Genomic DNA, 20116 nt, shown 5'->3' on the forward strand with positions numbered 1-20116 from the left:
ACTTCGTAAAGAAATCACGTCCAAAAAAAAGAAATTAGCCTCGTATCAGAAATGTAGTTTTAAGCTTCTCCTCTAATTTAAGCACAGAAATACAAATATCTGTAGAAAAATAACTTTATTAAAGTTCAAATAAATTCCAAGAACAAGCAATTCAAAACGGTAGGACTACCCAAAACCCAAGCTGCAGCAAACCTCAACATTAGGGTAGGGTAAACATTTACAGATAAATGTCAGTTACTGCACTTATTTCTCCTGGCAGCTTTTAAGACTAAATAAAAATACTGCGGAAAAACAACTCCAAAAAAGTCAATTGCACAAACTGACTCCAGCAGATATTTACAGTCATTTTATTGACAGAACTGAGCAAAGCCTCCAAAGTCAAGTTATGCAATTAGCTGGTGTGCCTGTGTGGAGGAAGCGGGTCCAGGGGCAACAAAGGAAAAGGGTGTACACAGTGTGTGTATATATGCAAAGGCATCTTCATTTTGTTTTGGGAACCAAAAGATGTAAAATCTACCACACTGCAAAAAAAGCCCACATTTATCATTGTGTTTTAAAAGCTTATTTACCCCAAATGTGACAGAAAATACAGATGAAATGACCCACAAATTCCTTGAATTTTATTAACTGACCCACATAGGAAGCTACAAGGCACACAGAGGAGACTATTCCCGTTTTAACAAAGGACAACGCAAGAAGGAAAACTTAAAAGGTGAACTTGTCATTTAGAGTAAAGGTGGTTTAACTTTTTATTGTGGGCAAATACAATCACCTAAAAAAAACTATAAACAAACAGTACCACTTTTACCAAGTTTTTCCTAGATATAAAATGTTTATTTGTCGAGTTATCTCTTCTATTCAGCAATGTGACCACCTTGTCATGATTCCCCAGCTTTTGGAGGAAATATACTATATTAAACCAAACACTAAACAACATATGCATTACTTTGCAGAGTAGCAACATTTAAGAGGACAAATCAAATTTATTTTAGTCACAGCTACTCAGCGCTGTCGATCCCAGCGCCAGATGGAAGCGTCGTCACATACGGCTATCAAAATGTTGCTGTCACGGCTGAAGCTGGTTTGGCGGATGGCTGACGTGCATTTGGGAAGGGTGAGTGTGGTGCACCTGGAGAGCAAAAGACTACGGTAAGCATCTCACTATCAATAATGTTGTTGAGCATCTGGGCAGATATTGTTTTTCGTACATTATATGTATCTTTAAATCAGCACAAAAATATAAAAATTATGATCTTGATTTTGTCGATGCAACAAAGAGGTGGCAACTTGTAAAGGTTTCATAAGGTGAAACCTTATTTGGAACAAAACAAGAAAAATCAAAAACATGCAAAAATAAAGCTGCTCAGATATATATACACATACATATAAAGACGATTAGGTTAAAACCAGGCTAGTTCTCTTAATAGTTTGTGAAACATATGAAGAGCTCTACTCTGGCATTTCCTGTCACGAGAGGCAATCTGTAGCTAGAAAATAATGAGATTAACTTAATTCACTATAAAAATGGCTGCTTCAAGAATGATTTCAGTAACAAAAGCCAACAACAGTGGCATGAGTCAAAATCATTCATTTGGCTCATGCGTCATATAACTGTGAACAAAGGTTCATCAATGGAATTGCGGTTGTTAGACTTTGTCATGATAAAGATGTTCTTCCCTCCTTGGTTGTGAACTTACTTGGCTTTATGTGGGTCTTCCCCTTCAAGGTCCCACACATAAAGCTTTCCCACCTGGTTTCCCAAAGCGAGCATCTGAAACCCAGCAGGGCAAAGCAAAACTTATCAGCTACTGACAAAACCACTTGTGAGTTCACTACCATGATTAGAGAACTGAATACTATTATAACAGAAGAAACTATATTACAAAAACAGTCACCAGCACTAAATGTTCTTCGTTAGTCAAACTATAAGATAAAAGCAGCTACAACACTTTTCTTCACCTTCTGCCAGAAGTCCATGGAGAAGCGCATGTACCAAATGTCACACTGGCTGTAATCGAAACGTCCCAGAATTGTCACGTTTGACTCGTTTGGTTTAATGTGATCAACGTCGTCCTCCATTTTTCCAGGTTTCCAGCAAACAATGGCATTTTCACAAGACTAGTCAGAGATGAAGGCAATAAATAAAACACAAACTATTAGCAGTAAATACAAAGCATTCCCTAGCTGTGCTGATTTTAATTTTACAATAAATATTAGTTCAAGAATACATTTAAGATCCCAGGTTGTTATAAATCTTGTTCATATAACATCCACACACTTGCTTGTTGTATTTTGTGATACCTGTATCACAGACAGTTCTTATAGTTTAAAATACTTGGCGTCCTTATTTTAGGAACCTTTTAATTTGACAATGTCTTAATAATGACAGTACTAGTAAGTATGATTAAACTCACTTACCTTTGAAAGAATAAGATCCCCAAGCCACCGCACACAGTCCACATAGTTTCTATGAATATCTCGCGTTGAGAAGTCTGGGAAGTGAATTTTCTGCGAGACAAAAGGTCTGAAGAAAAATTAATAATTAAATGAAAGAAGTTTTATACATTTGATATCTTCTACATCTACACAAAATCTGATCTGACATCTTCCCTACCTGTTAGTCTTTGAGGGGTTGTACTCATAGGATCCACGAATGGCTTTCTGCATTCTCTCTGAATTAATTCTCCAAAGTTTAAGGGAGTGATCCATCCCACAAGACATAATCTTTTCACCCAGGAGATCGAAATCCTGCAATGGAGGACAACTTAACTTTTTACTCACTTTAGCTTCACTGATTTAAGGTGTATGCCAAAATAAAAGAAAAGCCAATCCCAACCAGTTTCTTATACATACTTTGTCTTTATCCAAAATAAAAACATGTTAAAAACATACAATAGCCTGTAGTTTACTTCTAAAATAAAAAACACAGTAATTAATCAAACAATGCCTACAGCACTCAGGACTTCATCTCGATGACCTTCCACACCACCAAATATTGCCACTAATGTGTCTGTCTGTATGTTCCATAAACGAAGAGCGTGATCTGAAGAAATAACCACAAAACGATTTAGAGACAGTTCACCATTACAGTCAGACATTTTATGATTATTGCAGCTTTTTAATGATGTAGTCAAATGACTGCAATGCAAAACTGGAATGTGAGGTGTCTTGTGTCTTGAGGTGTTTTATTGTCTGCAGCTGATGAAAAGCAGTATCAGCTGAAGTGAACTGACCAAACAGCAGCAATCATACTTCATGAAGTGAGATATTCACACTTGTGAGATTTGGGAACCAGCTAAAAACCACATACCAAAAACACTGACCCTATAATCACTAACTCTGTGATGCTACAGTACACTTATTGTAACATACTACTTTTTAAAATGCAGACTTCTGAGATTTTGTGCAATTAAAACAAAGTTAATCATTGAATTAAAGTCAAGATGAAACCATTATAAAATGTTATGCTTTTTCCACAAATATGAATAAAATATGGTGTCAAGCCTTTCTGTCCATTTATTTTGAAAGAGAGGTATTAACTTTACCTTTGCTGACAGACAGGAGGAGATTTGGATCCCTTGGGTGGAATTTGAGCTCATTAATTGCGTTTCCATGACCCACATAATGCTACATTTTACACAAACACAAAAAAATTAATTATCTGTAATCATTCTCATTTATTAAATTCTGACCAGCAACAAAAAAAAATTAATTGTAAAGCATTAGAGGAGCTACTTTGAGGGCCAGGTTGACTCATAACTACTACAATGCATTTTAAACCTGACATGACTAATAGAAGTTTCATTGACAAAACATTCATGTTCTGAGATGACATACCTTGATACACTGCATTGTGATGTGATTGATCACCCGGATGATACCACGAGACCCGGCTACAGCCAGCAGGGGATGACTTGTGTTGGTATCATAGGTCCAGGCACACGTATAGAAGTTCTCATCTGCCTTTAAATGCATTTAGTCAAAGAAATAGTTTTTTTTCTAACTAAATTTTCATTTTGACTCTTTAAATATCAAACAAAACAAAAAATTCAGCATTTTAATAATAAAACTTCAATATCCCAAAAATTCTGAATATAAATAAACAAAGCAAGCATAGAGTTCTGCTACAATGTGCAGATGTGCAGCAGCTCCAGTCAACCTGACTATGGGAGGAAACCCACGAAGACACAGAGAACATGTAAACTCCACAGAAACTCCTGGGCTCCTTTTGGCTCTGAGGCAACAGTAACAACCACTAAAAACCATGTTGTTATATTTTAATGCTGCTGTTACATTAAGTGTCTGCACCGTTTAAGTTGCACTGTTCTGTGGTGATGCTGTTCATCACTATGTAGCCTCACGTGAAGAGTCTTTGCTCGTGTTACTGTAGTATTTACAAACCACGAGCTGATAACATAAGATGTTGATTGCGTGTATTAATGGAATTTCTCTCTAAACTGCTCACTAGGACTTTTTTGAAAGCAAATTAAGTGAACTGGAAATTATGAAAAGAATAACATGATAACTGGAAAGATGGAGTGCAAAAGGATACATCAGCATCAACATAAGACTGCAAGAGTCTTATTTCTCCCTGAGAGTGACATTCATACAGAGTTACCTGATGATAAAAACAATAGTTAGTGTGGAGGAAGTTAACAATAAATATCAAAAATAGGAATCGAATAGGCCAAGAGCAGAAATGCAATACGTGTGTTGTGCAGATGGAGGTACTAATTTTTAAAAAACAAAATATTTTACTAAGGCTGCAGTACAATAATAAACAAGCAAAGTGGTCAGATGTTTTACTCTGTTACTCCCGACTGTGGCAAACACCACTGGGTCTCCCTCCTTACTGTGCCAGTTAAACTGTACTCCAAACAGAGGCTGACTGTGATCTTCCTTTAAAGACAGAAGAAAGTGGGGGGCGACATTACAATCTCACAGGTGACATTATAAAAAAAAGATTAAAAAAATTTTTTTTTGATGACAGAAAACACAAAGGCTAATAAATTATGAATAGTTTTATCAGGTATTGTGTAAACTTACCCTCAAGCTGTTGACACACCTGAAGGAGTATCTGCACTTTTTGGACTTCCACTTGCCTTTGCCCCAACTCTTTCTGCCTGGGGCATTTGCAGTGTTAGTGGGTGTGTCTGGACGTTCCGCATTGGTCCCACTCTCAACACTAACAGCATCATCCTACAAAGTCACAATTAGTGTTTACATACACCTGCACTAATCTTTGGAGTTTAGTATCTTCAAACTGCATATAATTTAATTCACAGTTGCTACTCATGCCCATCTGTAGTTTATGACCTCAAAGCTTTGCCAAAGAACGTAACAATTGTTACTGCTTAGTATCTACTTAGTTACTGAGTCAAGATGGCTCTCGCATCATTTGCCTAATACTATTATGCTTCTGATATGCCATTTTCAATTAAATTACGATAATATACACATTTCTATAATTAATTACGTCCCATCGAATATCTCAGTAAGTAAAATTAGCCACTTGATTAACTTTGTTAGCTGCCAACGCTAACTGCAGTTTACACGTGAATGAGTTGACAGAGCATTAAAAGCAGTCTTTCGGTATATGTATAAGACAGTCGTCGCAGATTTAGCTATGTGTATCTAACTGTGATAATAAATTGTTTTGCGGACAATTTTACAAGGAGTATATTTTGCAATGAATCGAGCCGGTATGGTGGACAAAGCTCCTAGCTAGCTAGTTTAGCTATTAAGCTACTTTAGCTCGATGCTAATGTGCTAAAAGCTACCCTTGATTTATCATTCAGCAAACAAACAACATCATTTGATTGCTTACATTTTCGTCTCCAGATAAATCAGGGTTACTGTTCTCGTCACTGCTTAGCTTTTGCTTTTTCGCCGGTATTTCCTTTCCCGCTTGAGACGGGGACTCAGACATGTTCTTATTTTCCCTCATTTTGGCTCAAACTCCACCTTTTCCGGTACACCACCGCAAAGGCTGCTGGTCCGTGTAGTTTGCCTGAACTTCGCATTGTAATTCAAATATTACTGGCCGTCAACTAGACAACTTAAAACTTTGTTTTTTTTCCACTTAGACGTAATGTCAATTTATGCCTGTGTAACATAGTTGTAATGTTAATGTTAAATCCCGCTAAATGGCGTCGAAATTGCGCCATCTGTTGATGGTAGAATATACTTAAGTTCGTTGGTTCTAGACTGGACTGCAGCTACCAGAATCCCCGTGGCCACTTGCTAGTGCTGATGGGATATGTTTTTTTTAGGAGGAAGGCGCACGGTTGTGCAAGCGAACAAAAGGAGGAACGGCTGTCTAGTGCTGTTATGGTTATACAAAAACCTCAAGCAGCTCCGTGTGTTTTTTAATAAAAGGAGAAGACGTGTAAAAACAGAAGATTGCACCAGTTATGAATTTCTAAATATTTTACCTCTGCTATTCGATAATGATATTCAAATTAATTTTTTAAAATACTGAAGGGACTACTCGTTTGTATAAGACAAAAGTTAGCAGGTTAGTAAGTTTTACACACAATGATTTGCATTAAGTTATGCTAATGTAGAACAGGGTCATGTAATTTCATGGGGATTTCTGTTTGTGCTGTAATGTCTGACAGAATTTGTTTGAAAAAGCTTTCTAGTATAGAAAAAGACAATACATAATTTTCATTTGTAGCTGTAAAATGATAATAGAAGTAAAAATAATGTATAAAAATATTTTATGTCATTACCAAGCTAGACATGACCCCAAGAATGTTTTTAGCTGTTTAGCTGCAAAATTAACTAACAAGGTAAAGCATATTCCAATATCAGGTGTCACCTGGTTGCACAGGGTATTTATTAAAATAATGTCAGAAAAAAAGGATTGAAAATCATTTATAAGAATTTAATTAAACTCAATAACAATGAAGTACACAAATATTCTTGCTGTTAGAATCCTATCCTATCAAACATTTATAGGAGTACTTTAAAATCAATGCAGTTGGCCAAAGTGCTGTACACAATTAAAGTCCAACAATTCATTCTGTTTCTTTGTTTTCACATCTTTACAGCATCAACTCTGCGTCTTCCAAGGATGCTTCGCTCATCTCCTCAGACTGCTCGTCATCATCTTTTTCTTCCTGTGCTGTCCTCTTTACACCCCTCTGCTTTGAAAGGGCTGCTGCATAACGTATGTTGTACATGTTAAAGTCACACCTGTACAGGGAAAACGCAAGTGTGTGTAAGTGTTACTTACATTTGAGTTTGATTGTCAGGTTTTAGCTGGGGAACTTTTAAGCCGTTGTTGTATGAATTCCTTTTTTATTTGTATTTACTTTGGTAGTTAATTGGGAATGATGATACTTACAGTTTTGAAAGATTGTCGGAATGTCTCTGAATGCTCTTCTGCAGTGCCTGCAGGGTAGACAGTATAGCTCCCGACCTGTGCCCCAAGTGAATTGTGTAGACTTTCAGAATTTTACAAACATTTATTAAATGCAGTAAACTGTGAGAGAGAGACCTGGAGCAGACCTGTTTTTGAGTTTCTGTCCGTGCAGCATGAGCAGGTTCTGGGTCCATGTCATGTAGAACTGCAGGTGGCTCGACTTCTCTAAACATGCTGCCACGAAGTCCAGCAGCTTTTCAACATAAATATCAGGAAGAGCCCTGCACACCACCGGTACTACACCATAGAAACACAAAATTTGAAATCATCAAGTACACGTAGCTTTGAAAATCTGTAATTTCATTTACCATTTAATGGATGTTCTATTGCAACTCAATTTGTTTACTCACTCTGCTCGTGTGGCACAGTTTCCAGCACTTCCTCCTTGAGTGCTTTTTCATTGAGCCTAAATGCCAGAACGATGGCTGACGTCCAGTCCTGAAGCCGCAACTGCTTGCATATGCTGGCTGGTGTCACATCCAGATCAAGGTCATAAGGGTCAAAGACCATAGACCCATCAAGGGAGTAGACCAGCAGGCCCTCAGTGGTGGTTGCAGCCCAGCTACGACCTGAAAATGGAAGACATTATTTAAAATCTTACTGATTTGGACCTGTTGTCGAGTGAAAAAATAAAAAAACAACTTTCGAGAGAATGTGTCACCTACCGGTAGGTGAAAACCGCAGCGAGCTGACTCTGATCTCTGGCTTGAAATGACGAGAACTCATATCACCTTTAAGAATTCATAAAGAAAACTGGTCAATACAAATGGTACACGATTATGCAAAAAGCAACTAATCTTTAACAAGCTGGACAAGCTAACGGCGCTTATGCGTCTGTAGCGCAAGTAAAGTACCGGAAGAGCAGCCTGCTGTGTTTCACAGAGACATGGCTCAACCAGGACACACCGGACACTGGTTTCCCTTAACAGATTTACGCTGGACCGGAGCGCGGAGCAGAGAGCCAAGAGGAAAGGAGGCGGACTGGCAGTGTTTGTGACAGATGTTGTAACCCGAGCTACATCACAGTTAAAGAACAACACTGTAGCAGGGACATTGAACAGGTGACAGTCAGCGTTCAGTTGTACTACCTCCCACGGGAGTCTTCCCATGTGTTAGTAGTGACTGCCTACATCTTTCCCTCGGCCGATGCCACGTGTGATCGCGTGCACAGCACCGTATCACAGCTCCAGACACAGCACCCTGATTCTAACCTCTGGGGACTTTAACCATGCCTGCACCCCCCTCTCCACCACCCTGTCTAACTTCCCCCAGTACGTGAGCTGTCACACAAGGTACAACAAAACTCTGGACCTCCTATATGCCAATGTGCCTATATGCTGCCCACTTTAGGATCCTCTGACCACAACTTGGTTCATCTCTCTCCTACTTACACTCCAGTGGTAAAACAGCAGACATCACAGATGAAAACAGTGAAGATCTGGACAGGGGAGGTGACAGAGCAACCGAAGGACTGTTTTAATACCACAAACTGGAACCTTCTCTGCAGTAAGCATGGGGAGGACATTGACAGTATCATACACTGCATCACATCAATTTGTGTGGAAAACGCTGTGCCAACTAAGACAGTGCGGCGTTTCTTGAACAACAACCCTGGGTGACCCCTGAGCTAAAAGCTTTTCTAAATGAGAAGAAGAGGGCCTGTGTCACAGGGGATAAGGAGGAGCTGCATAAAGTCCAACGAGACATAAAATATAAAATCAGGAGCTGCAAGGACAGCTACATGAAGAAGCTGGAGCATCGCCTGGATCAGAACAATTTCCATGATGTGTGGAGAGGACTGAAGCACATCTCAGGCCACGGTGAAGCTGGAAATGGTCACCAGGTCACGGTTGACCAAACCTGGGCGAATGAACTAAATCTGTTCTTTAACAGATTTGATTCTGTCCAGCTCCCATCTACACCTCTCCAGTCTAGGCCTTCTCCTCCTAGCTGCAGCTGTTCAAACCTCAGCACTACACAGTCCACTCTGCCCTTCCTCTGACCGCAATAAAGGCGGCCAAGTATCGCTTTAAGCAGGACAAAGGCCGGAAAGGCAACAGGCCCTGATCACATCAGCTCTATCGGCCTGGCACCGGGGTGGATGACGGCATCACCAAGCCCTGTCTGACCTGGAGTCTCCAGGAAGCACTTTGGGAGTCAGTGTTTTCAATACCATCCAGCCATCACTGTTGGGGAGGAAACTGAATGTGGCAGGCGTGGACCAACATCTGGCTGCTTGGACCATCAACTATCTCACAGGGAGACCACAGTTTGTGAGGCAGCGTGACTGTCAGACATGTCAGATATGGTAGTCTGCAGCACAGGGGCCTCTCAGGGGACGGTGCTCTGCCCTTTTCTGGTTACTAATTTAGTTTAATTTAGTGTTCACCTAAACAATAAACTAGACTAGTCAAACAACACTGATCCTGTAAAAAAAGGGCCAGAGTCGCCTCCACCTTCTGAGGAGACTGCGGTCCTTCAGTGTGTGCAGACAGCTGTTACGGACTTTTTCTATAATACTGTGGTGGTCTCAGCAGTCTTGTATGGAGTTGTGTGCTGGGTAGGGGCAGTACAGGCAGAGACAGGAAGAGACTCAACAAGCTGGTTGGAAAGTCGGCTGTAGACTAGAGTACATCAAGGAGGTGGCGGACAGAAGGATGTTGGTCAAACTAACATTCATCATGGATAACCCCTCCCACCCCCTGCACCACACTGTAGAGGCTCTGACCAGCTTCTTCAGCACCAGACTGGTAAACCCACACTGCAGGAAGGAGCGCTACCGCAGGTCTTTCCTCCCCTCTGCCATCAGAATTTACAATATAGCACTGCAGTACACGGTGTACTTCTGTCCTGTTTTTTCTATTTTGTTTTTACTGCTGTAAAACAGAGTTTCCCCATTGTGGGATTAATAAAGTCATATCCTATCCTATCTTAATCAATTATAAAGAAATGTAGAAAACCATGTTATCCAACTCCAGAATCTGTTTAGAGCAAACTAACTCTGGCTAAAAACAAATAAAACTGCCTATATGTAAAATAAAATGTCAGGAGTGCAGCATCATACCCTTCCTGACTCCAGGGAGGCTGATGTTGACACCGTCTCCATCTCCAGCACCCTCATCCACCAAAGCCAGGCTGCCAAACTCTGTCATCTTCCGGCGATCCAGAAACTCCTAAGAAAACAGGACTAGATGTGTGCAACAGGCAAAACTAGACCTGAGGCTACTGGATATTTGTGCTTTGCTTCAGGTTGGGCAACAAAAACATCACTATTTTAATCAGGTAGACAAATGATTTGTTTCATAATGGTTTGCTCTAAGCTCTGTGAATGACTGAGTTGAATCACATGCCATACCTCCATGGCATCAAAGGACAAGTTACAGGAGATTTCAAACTTCCTCATGAGCATCTGCTCCTTCACGTTGTAGATGCAGACAAACTTGGACTGTCCTCCTGCCAAAATAGCCTCACCATCGGCTGAATAACATAGTGATGTGAAGGACCTTTAATGCAAAACATCAAAACATGACTAAATTGTCCTGTTTTGTATCCCACAAAGTTGCTCATTTTAATGGGTGAAACCCCCTTTCTCAGTTTTCTCACTACTCACTTGCCCTTGGCTGACTGTTTGGCTGTAATTTTATCAGTATCTTTGCGGCCTATCTCCAGGTCATGGCGGCCAACCACAGAACCAGTTTGTGTGGCTGTGTGAGGATTCCAAAAGGAGATCTCGCCATTCAGAGTAGCCGCTGCCAACTCCTGACCATCAGGACGGTATGTCACTGCCAACACTAAAGGGAGAGAAACAAAATGAGTTCATAGGATCACTTAAGCAAAGGGATCAACAACCTGTAACAATAAAAAGCCAATCAAATGTCTGAATATGTCTGTAATGATGACTGTTTTAAGCTGCTAGATACAAAATATTAAAGCCAAAAAGGCCAGCCAAACATCATTTACCATCAGAGCTGAGGGGAAGAGTTTCCTTGACCTGCCAGCTGTTCAACATGTCCCACAACCGGATACTGCGGTCCCATGAGGCACTAGCTAGGATGGACTGAACTGGACTAAAACACAGGCAGCTGACTGGACCTTCATGGCCTCCAAGAACCTGGTCCATCACGAGGAAAAAGAAGATAGGATATAGAATATATCACAGCTGTTGAAAGTTGAAAGATTTTCAAAACCTATATGAAAGTACCTCTAGTAATCTGCCTGTCTGCATGGACCAGAGGAAGATCTCAAACGAGTCCTGAGCTCCTGCGCTTACAAGTTCTCCACTAACATCTACAGCAAGGGAGGAGAACTGCGCGGGTCGAGGTGACGTGAACGTCCGAAAGTTTCGGTACCTGCACACAAACATATATATGAAAAAAGGATCTGTATCAGTAAATACTTCTTAATACATTTATTCTACTGATGCAGAGAGTAGGATTCAGGGACAACTATAAACATGATTATGCCTTTTTTCACCTGTGTAGATCGAACGCTCTGACAGTTCCGTCTAAAGAAGCGCTAACAATGACAAAGCCACTGGAGGTGAAGGTGACATTGGTGATGCTGCTGGTGTGCTCTGTAAAGGTGACGAAGCAGAGGCCACTGCTGGTGTTCCACACTTTGACCTGAGGAAGTTAAACTACATTACTTACATCTAAAGAAGCAGATAGAAAACAAAACAGATGTTTTTTCCTATAAAGAAAAAATAATCCACAATAAAAGTGAATCTACAAGACTTCTTTGAAGAATGAGCAATACTCTTTCCTAGTGGCATTAGAAATGCTTTTTGATTTGAACTGTATAAACTGAAAGGGTAAATGAATCATGAGACTTCAAATTGCGGTCAGAATTCACTCAAATAAACCTTCTAAATAAACAAGTTCTATTTTAAATACTGCATGGAACACGGCCACTTAGTAGAGCAGGAAAAGGTAAAAGCAACCAAGACTATATACATTCAGGAACCTAAAATGTATGTTAAGGTTGAAAAAACAAAATTTTGTGTTTACTCCTATATCTTTATAAGCATTTTCCATATTTTGTCTTTTATTTTTTACACATGAATGAGATCTTGACATTGTGTATTTTTGTTTGTTGTATCATTTATATACATAAATGGCAGTAAAAAGACAGGGAGCACTGACTTTGCCATCATCCCCTCCAGTTACAATGTACTGTCCATCCGGTGAGTAAGCGACAGAAGCCATGTTGTTAAAGTGTCCTTGCTGCTTGAAGACGTATGACTCGCTCTGCCACTCCCAAACCAGTAACTGACCCATACCTAAACAACAACAACAACAACAACAACAACAACAACAACAACACAAACTTCACATCAGTCTAAACCAATGTAATGAAGTTGCAACACATGAAAACTGCCTTACCTGAGCACCCAAATCCAATCCAGTCTCCAGAGCTGTTTATAGCTACAGAAGAGATTCTCTGATCTGAAATACTTAATAAAGAAATTTATATAAATTACGAGTATAGTATAGTATTTCAAAATCTTCCATGGAAACAAAAAGACAATTAAGCAATGCTTGTTTTTACTTTTGGATTCATATAAACCTACTCACCTTAAAGAGTGGATAAGGTTAAAGTCTGGAAGTTCATGCAAGTGGAAGATACCAGAGGCAAAGCCAGTGACCAGAATGTGACTGGGTTTGTGGTAAGCGGCTGCAGTCAAGTTATTAAAGTCCCCTTCTTTGTTGAAGAAGTGTCTGCAAGAGGATATGCACAAATGTTATATATTAACAATACATAAGCCACAAAAAACAAAAGCAACATTATTTTACGGTTTTGAGAAAAAGTCTCTTACTTGCCCCTCTGCTGGTATCGAACATTCTTAGATGTTTTGTCTTTAGGAGCTTCAGATTTACCTCTGATGACAACACCATCTTCTCCCTCCATCCTTTCCTCCTTATCATCATCATCCTCATCGTCCCTCTGACTCAGATACTTCGCTTTGTCCTGGTTTTTCATCAGGATAAGTTCACCTAGCTTTGTGTTGCTTTTCCACACACAAAGCGCCCCATCCTGGCTTACCGTGTATAGCTAAACAGATAAACAAACAAAAAGAAAATCCATGTTTCTCCAAGTCTTTGTTTTAATGTTTTCTTTATTATTTTGATAAATTACTCACATCCAAGCTGTCCTTCTCAAAGAAACATCCTACAATGACATCCTTGTGTCCACCCAGAGAGTAGTAGATGAGGTTACCCCAACGCTCTGCGCCAAACACCCATGTTGACATGTCTTTGCTGCCCACCACAAAACACCTGAAGAAACAAGGCCACAGCAGTAATTCATTATTTTCCTTTGTTTGTTTGTCTTCTAACACACTTTGCAGGTTCCACTCACTTGGAGTCGTCCGTCCAATCGATGCAGGTGGTTTCATCATAGGGACCATAGAAGCTTTTGTCTAGCACAAAGGCGTTAAACTCACGCTGCTTCCCAGGAGCGTGGTACATCAGAGCTACATTCTCCTTAGTGACAACAAATTTCCTGAATGCAGGGAGACAGGCTCTAGTTGTTGTTTTGGATAAACTAATAACATAGTTATATACACAAACAGCTGGGGTACAGGGTTGAGCTGCTCACCTGCCATCAGGTGAGAAGCGGATGCTGTTCACAGGTTTGTGAAAGTGGAAATGATGCAGGATCGCCCGGGTGACGAGACTGACCAACAAAGCTGCACCATCTGTATGAAGAAAAGATGAACAGATACACATGGATTTCTATTGATTGTAGCAACTTGCGCTGACTTCTGCTTCAAGATATAACCAGAAAAAAGAAAATAGACATTTCTTACCTTCATCCACCACAACTGCCAAGTTCCCATCCGGAGAGAGACCCACACATGAAATGTTCTTTGTAGTCGAGATGGGCAACGTCTCCGATGTGTTGCTTAAAAAAAAGATGGCTTTAATGCTTAGCTTCTGTGATAAATCTTTTTTCTTTCATGATGACATACCTTTTCAGGTCGAAGACGGATATTCTGTTTCCAACGGGACTGACCACTGCGTTGCCATCTTTAGAGAAATTCAGATTCCCCTGACGATAAACTGCTCCGAGCAGATTGGAAAACTGGAACAATACACTGTGCTTTACCGTTATTTTATAATAGCTCGATTTACGAAAACGTGAAGGTCAATTCAATGAATTTCATCTTAACGAAAAAACGACTTTTTTAGGAAAACCACAAGATTTTTCGTATAATAGACATCAGCCAGAGTTCAGAGTTGTATCAACGATGTGGTAAATGTGTAGCGATTGGCCATGAAATAACGAATGTAACAACGAAATTAAACACAATTTAGTCTGATTATTTGCCGTCATCTATTTATAGCTGCCACCAGCATATTAGCCGCTGTTAACATACTCACCCTATAAGCAAACTTCATCTTTCCGAGTATTCCTTACGCTGCATTAACTAATGTATTTTTAAATGTGTATATATCATGGTACAAGTTAATACTACACGTGCCTCCACTACACACGCCACACGTGTTTGGAATTTGTTGACACAAGACACATCCGGTTTTAGTTGGTTGAATTGGGAAGAAAACGCTAGAGTCTGCCCCCAGCGGTTAGGAGATCGAATGACACACAGGTAAGTAAGACTTTTTATCAGATGAAATATAATTGTGGCGGGATTTCATACTTTAATAACATGAACATTAGATCATCATTTGCATCATGCAGTGCACACACATTTTTTAAAACAAAAATAAAAGTCTTCTTGTTTCAGATAATCCTGTTAATTTCCCTGTTAAATAATTCATCTTCCTGCAGCTACAGTAGATGTAGAACAGACCTGGTGCCAAGAACCAACTTTAAATAATGCTATGCATTACACCCAAAATGTGAGTAGTTCACGATCCATCTTTTGCTGATGTTGTTGGCAAAAGTAATTGCTGCTCTGCATGTGTGGCATCATTCTACAAAAGTTTATGTTTTTATTTCTTATTCAAAAGACAAGGAGAATATATACAGTGCATAAATCATCTTGGTAAACAGTTACACTTGTATGATCTTGTAAGAACATGACAAAGCTGTTCATAAAATCTTTGCAGTCACCTTAGTGTTTTGTGCCACAGGTCAAAACAAGGCACCACATGCAGGCGCACATATTTTTGGCCCCCTGTTGAGCACTCCAGACAGCCATAGACTGTTTCCCGCTTCTGGCTGCCCATGCCGCACAGAGCACAGGGTCCTTTGGGTATGTTGTGTTTGAGGAGGTTAACCCGTGTGTGAGAGCTCTCCCTCAGGTAGGCCGTAGACATATCTGTCATGCTGGCGGCCTTCTCGTAGTAGTCGGTTACCATGTCGTCCATGTAGGTGTCTGAGTGGGTAAGCTCCTCAAATGTTCGCTCATCTACATGAGAGTAAGATAAATGAAAAATGTATATAGTGAAAGTATGGGTGGATTCATATTGTAGCAGAGATGTACCTGCTCTGAAGGGGTTTCCATAGACAATCCCAGACAGAAACCTGCGCAGTCGACCAATAGAGAAGCGATCAATGATGCCACCGAGCTGCTCTCTGATCTGCTCCCGCTCGAATCCCCCCTGAGACTCTGGGGCTACACAGATGTCTGACAGACAGAAGTTCACTGAAGCTTAATCTTTGGCCAGTTACCACCTGTTGTAAATACTGCAGCTTTGTAGAATCTTGTAGAGTTAAAATTTTAATTATAAAGAGTCAAAAAGTAATTTACATTGTGAATTGAATTATTATATGGTACCATGATCACTGCTATGTCATACAGCGATGCTATCATCATTTCACAACTGTATGCTTCATTTAGTCATTTCAAAGCTTGCAAAAGAAGAATATGGTTATAAATGTATTCAAAGAGGTCATTAAAGGTCAATATGTGGAGACCTTACCAGAGTTACCTTATTTGTTGTGTGGGGGTGTGATTAAGTGCATGAAGGATAATGATGTACTGTGATTTCCTACCGAGGCGCCCATCCAGTCTAACAAAAATTTCACAAATGCTGAAGGCGATTGTGGTGTGAGCAGGGATGACGATGGCTTTGTCTCGACCTTTAGGGTTTCTGCCATCATCGATCTGAAACTGCAACAGAGTGGAGAGGTGAGTGACAGATGCTTATCAGCCAGCTTATGCACAGAAAAGATAAAGGAATGCAAAATGTGGGAAAGAAGATGCACTTTTTATTTCTATTTATGTATTAATGTTTTATATTTTGATTATGAAGAATGTTGAGTCTACAGATATTTACACTTGACAAGTTGGTCACATATAGGTCAAACAGAATTTAGTCTGTTGTTTGAATCCAATTGTCAAATCTTATTTCTTGTTCTCATGTTTTCTTCTCAAATGAATTTGACACATAAAAAGACACTATTTAATAGTGCTACTGAGGATGTCTTTAAAATAAAACTACTGCCTATTTTCTTTTGGTTGCTACCAGTGGATTTGCATCTGCACTAAAATTCATCTCCTAAAACATCTCCTAACTCTTCATGAAGCAAACATGCATGTTATCACCCTCATGGTCGTCCCTCTCATCCCGGCATGGACTGACAAAGCGCACTGGCGTGTGGTGCGGATACTCTCCACAACAACACAGAGAACAGTTCTTCCACTCTCTTTAGACTGACGAACCAGACAGTGATCCAGGTCCACTTTCCTAAAACAACATTTGTCATTTGTTTGTGTATTGTTTGTCACTTGATCGAGTGTAATTTTCAGTCTTGTGTAGCTATTGTGTGAATGATGCCAGAGTGACATGATCATTTTTTCATCCTTATAGGGAAACCCGCTTCTCACATTCCTTTTACAAGGAAGTCAGAGGTAATTTAGAAAATAATAAGCCTCTGGGTTTCTGAAATGTCAGACCGGAAAAAATAACTCATGACTCAAGTGTCATTGACTCATATTATGCTTCTGTTCACATATCTCTATTCAAAATGCTAAGTCATTCCTGAGGAAATAGACATTTTAACTTCATTATTAATAAAACATCACTTTGATGGCACTTTAATCAGTCTGAGATGATACACGCTAAGCAGCTGTTTGTTCAGATACCTGGAGCTGAGCTCCCGGAGCAGAGTGGGAACCTCCAACTCATGTTTGGTCACGATGCCGAAGGACGCTTTAACAGCCACAGAGTCTGATCCACTGATGTTGAAGCCCACGTCATTGATGATGTGATTTCCCAATCTACCGTTAAGAGCTACGTCTGATTTGTCTTCATAGTTGAGAAGCTGGTAGGAAGACACTCCTGAAATATAAAAATAAATTAACTTAATAAGTAACGCCATATAGTTCAAATAAATCACAACATATTGGATGCAACACACTTCTCATTTCTTTACTTATTACCTGCTATGATCTCCTTCTCTCCTACCAGGATGTCTTTCAAGGAGAAAGGGGTCGAGGCATACTTGTTCTTCTTTAAGAAATGCCTCTTCCTCTTCCTGGTGACCAGGCTGAGCGGCTGGTAGCGGTCGGCCTCGCTAAGACTCGGAACAGGGATCAGCTTTCCTGTGTCTCCAACTTGCTTCACAAAGTTCTTAGTTGCTGAGGCAAACATTTCATATGCGTCAAAGCTGGAAAAATATTCCTTCTTGCAAAACCCACGTATTGAGTCTGGTGTCACTGCTGGATGCAGTTTTGCTGATTGAAGCCAATTCAGGAGTGTTGTTTCAGACATGTGATGTGATAAATAATGCAGATGGTGTGTAAGGGAATAGGGGACAAGGCGTGTGTTAACCTGATAGGTCTCTGTAGGCCTGCAGCTTCCTGTGATGTCATAAAGGAGATGCAAAATGAAAATGATGGATCTTTTAAACTAAAACACATACGTGATGATGCATGATCCACAAAACAAGGAATATACAGTAGACTCTGACTACAAGTGTTTCTTCAGTAAAAACAACAGTCCTGAATATTTTTAAGCAAATCTTTAATTATATCGTCTCAGATTTTTTAAAATTTTGGGTAAAGTCCACTTTACCAATTGATGAGCCGGTCTCTCAGTGTGTTTCTCCTGCATTCATGATCATAAGCTGCTCCCTTCTGTGGTGTCTTGTTTATATAGTACAGTACGTCCAGAAAAAGACCCAGACTTTTAAATACCACATGTAAGAAGCTACGGTCAGCATTAGTTGGCTGTACAATACACTCCCTGTAATTTTCAAGTCACAGCCAAAGGAGATCATGCACAGCACAGTTTTTCAAAAGAATGACTCAGGGATAAAAACAGTCAAAACATCTGTCTCCTACTGAGAAGCTTTTTCTGCTTTCTGAAAAGTAACAGTAGATTAGGTACAGTGTTTTGGGACAGGTGCACCTTCCCTGGACAAAATCCATTACATGGCTTAAATTCTCTTGGGCAAAAACAGAATGTCACAAAGGCATGACACACGATGCACATAACAAAAGAGACTAAGATGGCCTGGTGTGTGGCAAAAAGCATGATCTGTAGCTCACTTTAATGTGTAGTGGCTGGACGTCTAGAGAGAATGCAGACCACATCACCATAACATTACTTTGGTTGTCAACAATTGACAAAACTGTAGAATAGTAATATAGCAAGTCATCTTTCTGTTGATACCGAGCTAGAATTCACCAGCGGTTCAGGGAACAGCTAATGCTCTCTGATGTATATGCAGCGTTTTGCTGCGATGGGTTTTGGCAGGCCTACTAATGAATGATGAAGACTGAAACCCAACACTGTCAGCCATCATGCTGGCTGAAGGCTGCAACAGCCCCTCAAATTATTCTGTGAACATCCCAGAGTAGATCCACCAAAGATCACATCAGACCAGAAATGCTCCCATAGATTGTATTGCACCCTCTAGTGGCTTTACTGGACATGACAGGAGCAAAGTGGGCACCAAGGTTACTGCTGGTGGATGGATGTATCATCAGACATCATACCCTCAGAAAAAAAAGTGCATCTGTTTCCTGTTGGACCTTATGCATTGTATTCCAAGGTGAGAACATGGGACCTCTGTGGTTGTTAAGGTTTTTGGAGAAACAGACTGATAGTTGTGCCTTTTTGTTTAATCAAATGTTCTCTAACCACCAGTCTAAAGCTGAACTCTGATCTACATGGAGCAACTGTCCTACCATCTGCTTCAGTTAAGGTCCCTTGTGGCTCTGCCTCAGACTCTGGGTTTTTAATGGGAAACCAGTCTGTTCCACAAATATTTCCTGACTTGTTTTACCAAGCATACACATTCAGTCCACTTGATCCACTGTCAGAATTGTCACCTGAGGCAGGCATGGACACAGCACATCAAATTAAAAACGTTTTTTTTTTTTAATATTTAAGGTTGCAGGTTTGTTTTGTTCTCTGCCTTTGAGACATCTACTTAAGGACCATGTTCTACTTCTGCGTTGGTCTGGAAATCACATCAGATAAATGTAACATGCACACTGGAAAGTGCTCAAGCTGGAGAGCAGAGATGTTGGTCAGTAAGATGAATTTCAGGTAAATGGCAAAAAGATTTTCAATACTCATCTGCAAGTTATTTTTATTTTTAGCATGATCTGTCCAGTACATTAAAACTGTTTAACCAACAAGCATTAAAACTGTTTAACCAACAAGCTCTACCTTTTGAAACTACCTTTTGAATATATATATATAACCAACAAGCTCTACCTTTTGAAACTACCTTTTGAATATATATATAGATCTAAGATCTATTAAA

General features: G+C 40.0%; 3 protein-coding genes and 1 long non-coding RNA gene across 4 annotated transcripts; 1 reads left to right on the forward strand and 3 right to left on the reverse strand.

The window, feature by feature from the left end:
* Positions 1-100: 100 nt before the first annotated feature.
* eed (embryonic ectoderm development) lies at positions 101-5990 on the reverse strand. The gene is made up of 12 exons (XM_029129071.3): positions 5828-5990; positions 5047-5199; positions 4807-4899; positions 4553-4618; positions 3838-3963; positions 3546-3627; positions 2952-3043; positions 2615-2748; positions 2419-2524; positions 1960-2118; positions 1698-1771; positions 101-1129 (listed from the first exon to the last, which is right to left on the reverse strand). Exons 1-12 carry the CDS (start codon positions 5945-5947, stop codon positions 1003-1005), a joined length of 1332 nt encoding a protein of 443 aa, XP_028984904.1. The 5' UTR covers positions 5948-5990; the 3' UTR covers positions 101-1002.
* Positions 5991-6133: 143 nt separating this feature from the next.
* LOC129604867 (uncharacterized) lies at positions 6134-7503 on the forward strand. The gene is made up of 2 exons (XR_008696172.1): positions 6134-6517; positions 7056-7503. It is a non-coding gene; the product is annotated as an uncharacterized LOC129604867 (long non-coding RNA).
* Positions 6876-14968, reverse strand: pwp2h (PWP2 small subunit processome component). The gene is made up of 21 exons (XM_029129059.3): positions 14812-14968; positions 14400-14512; positions 14238-14332; positions 14027-14126; positions 13787-13930; positions 13569-13704; positions 13245-13480; positions 13003-13146; positions 12811-12881; positions 12571-12707; positions 11903-12051; positions 11631-11778; positions 11390-11540; positions 11040-11220; positions 10785-10932; positions 10494-10602; positions 8095-8160; positions 7780-7998; positions 7516-7666; positions 7352-7426; positions 6876-7200 (listed from the first exon to the last, which is right to left on the reverse strand). Exons 1-21 carry the CDS (start codon positions 14827-14829, stop codon positions 7050-7052), a joined length of 2742 nt encoding a protein of 913 aa, XP_028984892.1. The 5' UTR covers positions 14830-14968; the 3' UTR covers positions 6876-7049.
* A 110-nt stretch (positions 14969-15078) lies between these two features.
* On the reverse strand, positions 15079-19968 carry pjvk (pejvakin). Its single transcript, XM_029129084.3, has 6 exons — positions 17781-19968; positions 17484-17679; positions 16944-17085; positions 16391-16508; positions 15879-16022; positions 15079-15803 (listed from the first exon to the last, which is right to left on the reverse strand). The coding sequence occupies exons 1-6, from the start codon at positions 18109-18111 to the stop codon at positions 15502-15504; spliced, it is 1233 nt and encodes a 410-aa protein (XP_028984917.1). The 5' UTR covers positions 18112-19968; the 3' UTR covers positions 15079-15501.
* Between the last annotated feature and the right edge of the window lie 148 nt (positions 19969-20116).

This window comes from Betta splendens, chromosome 2, assembly GCF_900634795.4.
Source record: "Betta splendens chromosome 2, fBetSpl5.4, whole genome shotgun sequence".
In the NCBI taxonomy this organism is placed as follows: domain Eukaryota; kingdom Metazoa; phylum Chordata; class Actinopteri; order Anabantiformes; family Osphronemidae; genus Betta; species Betta splendens.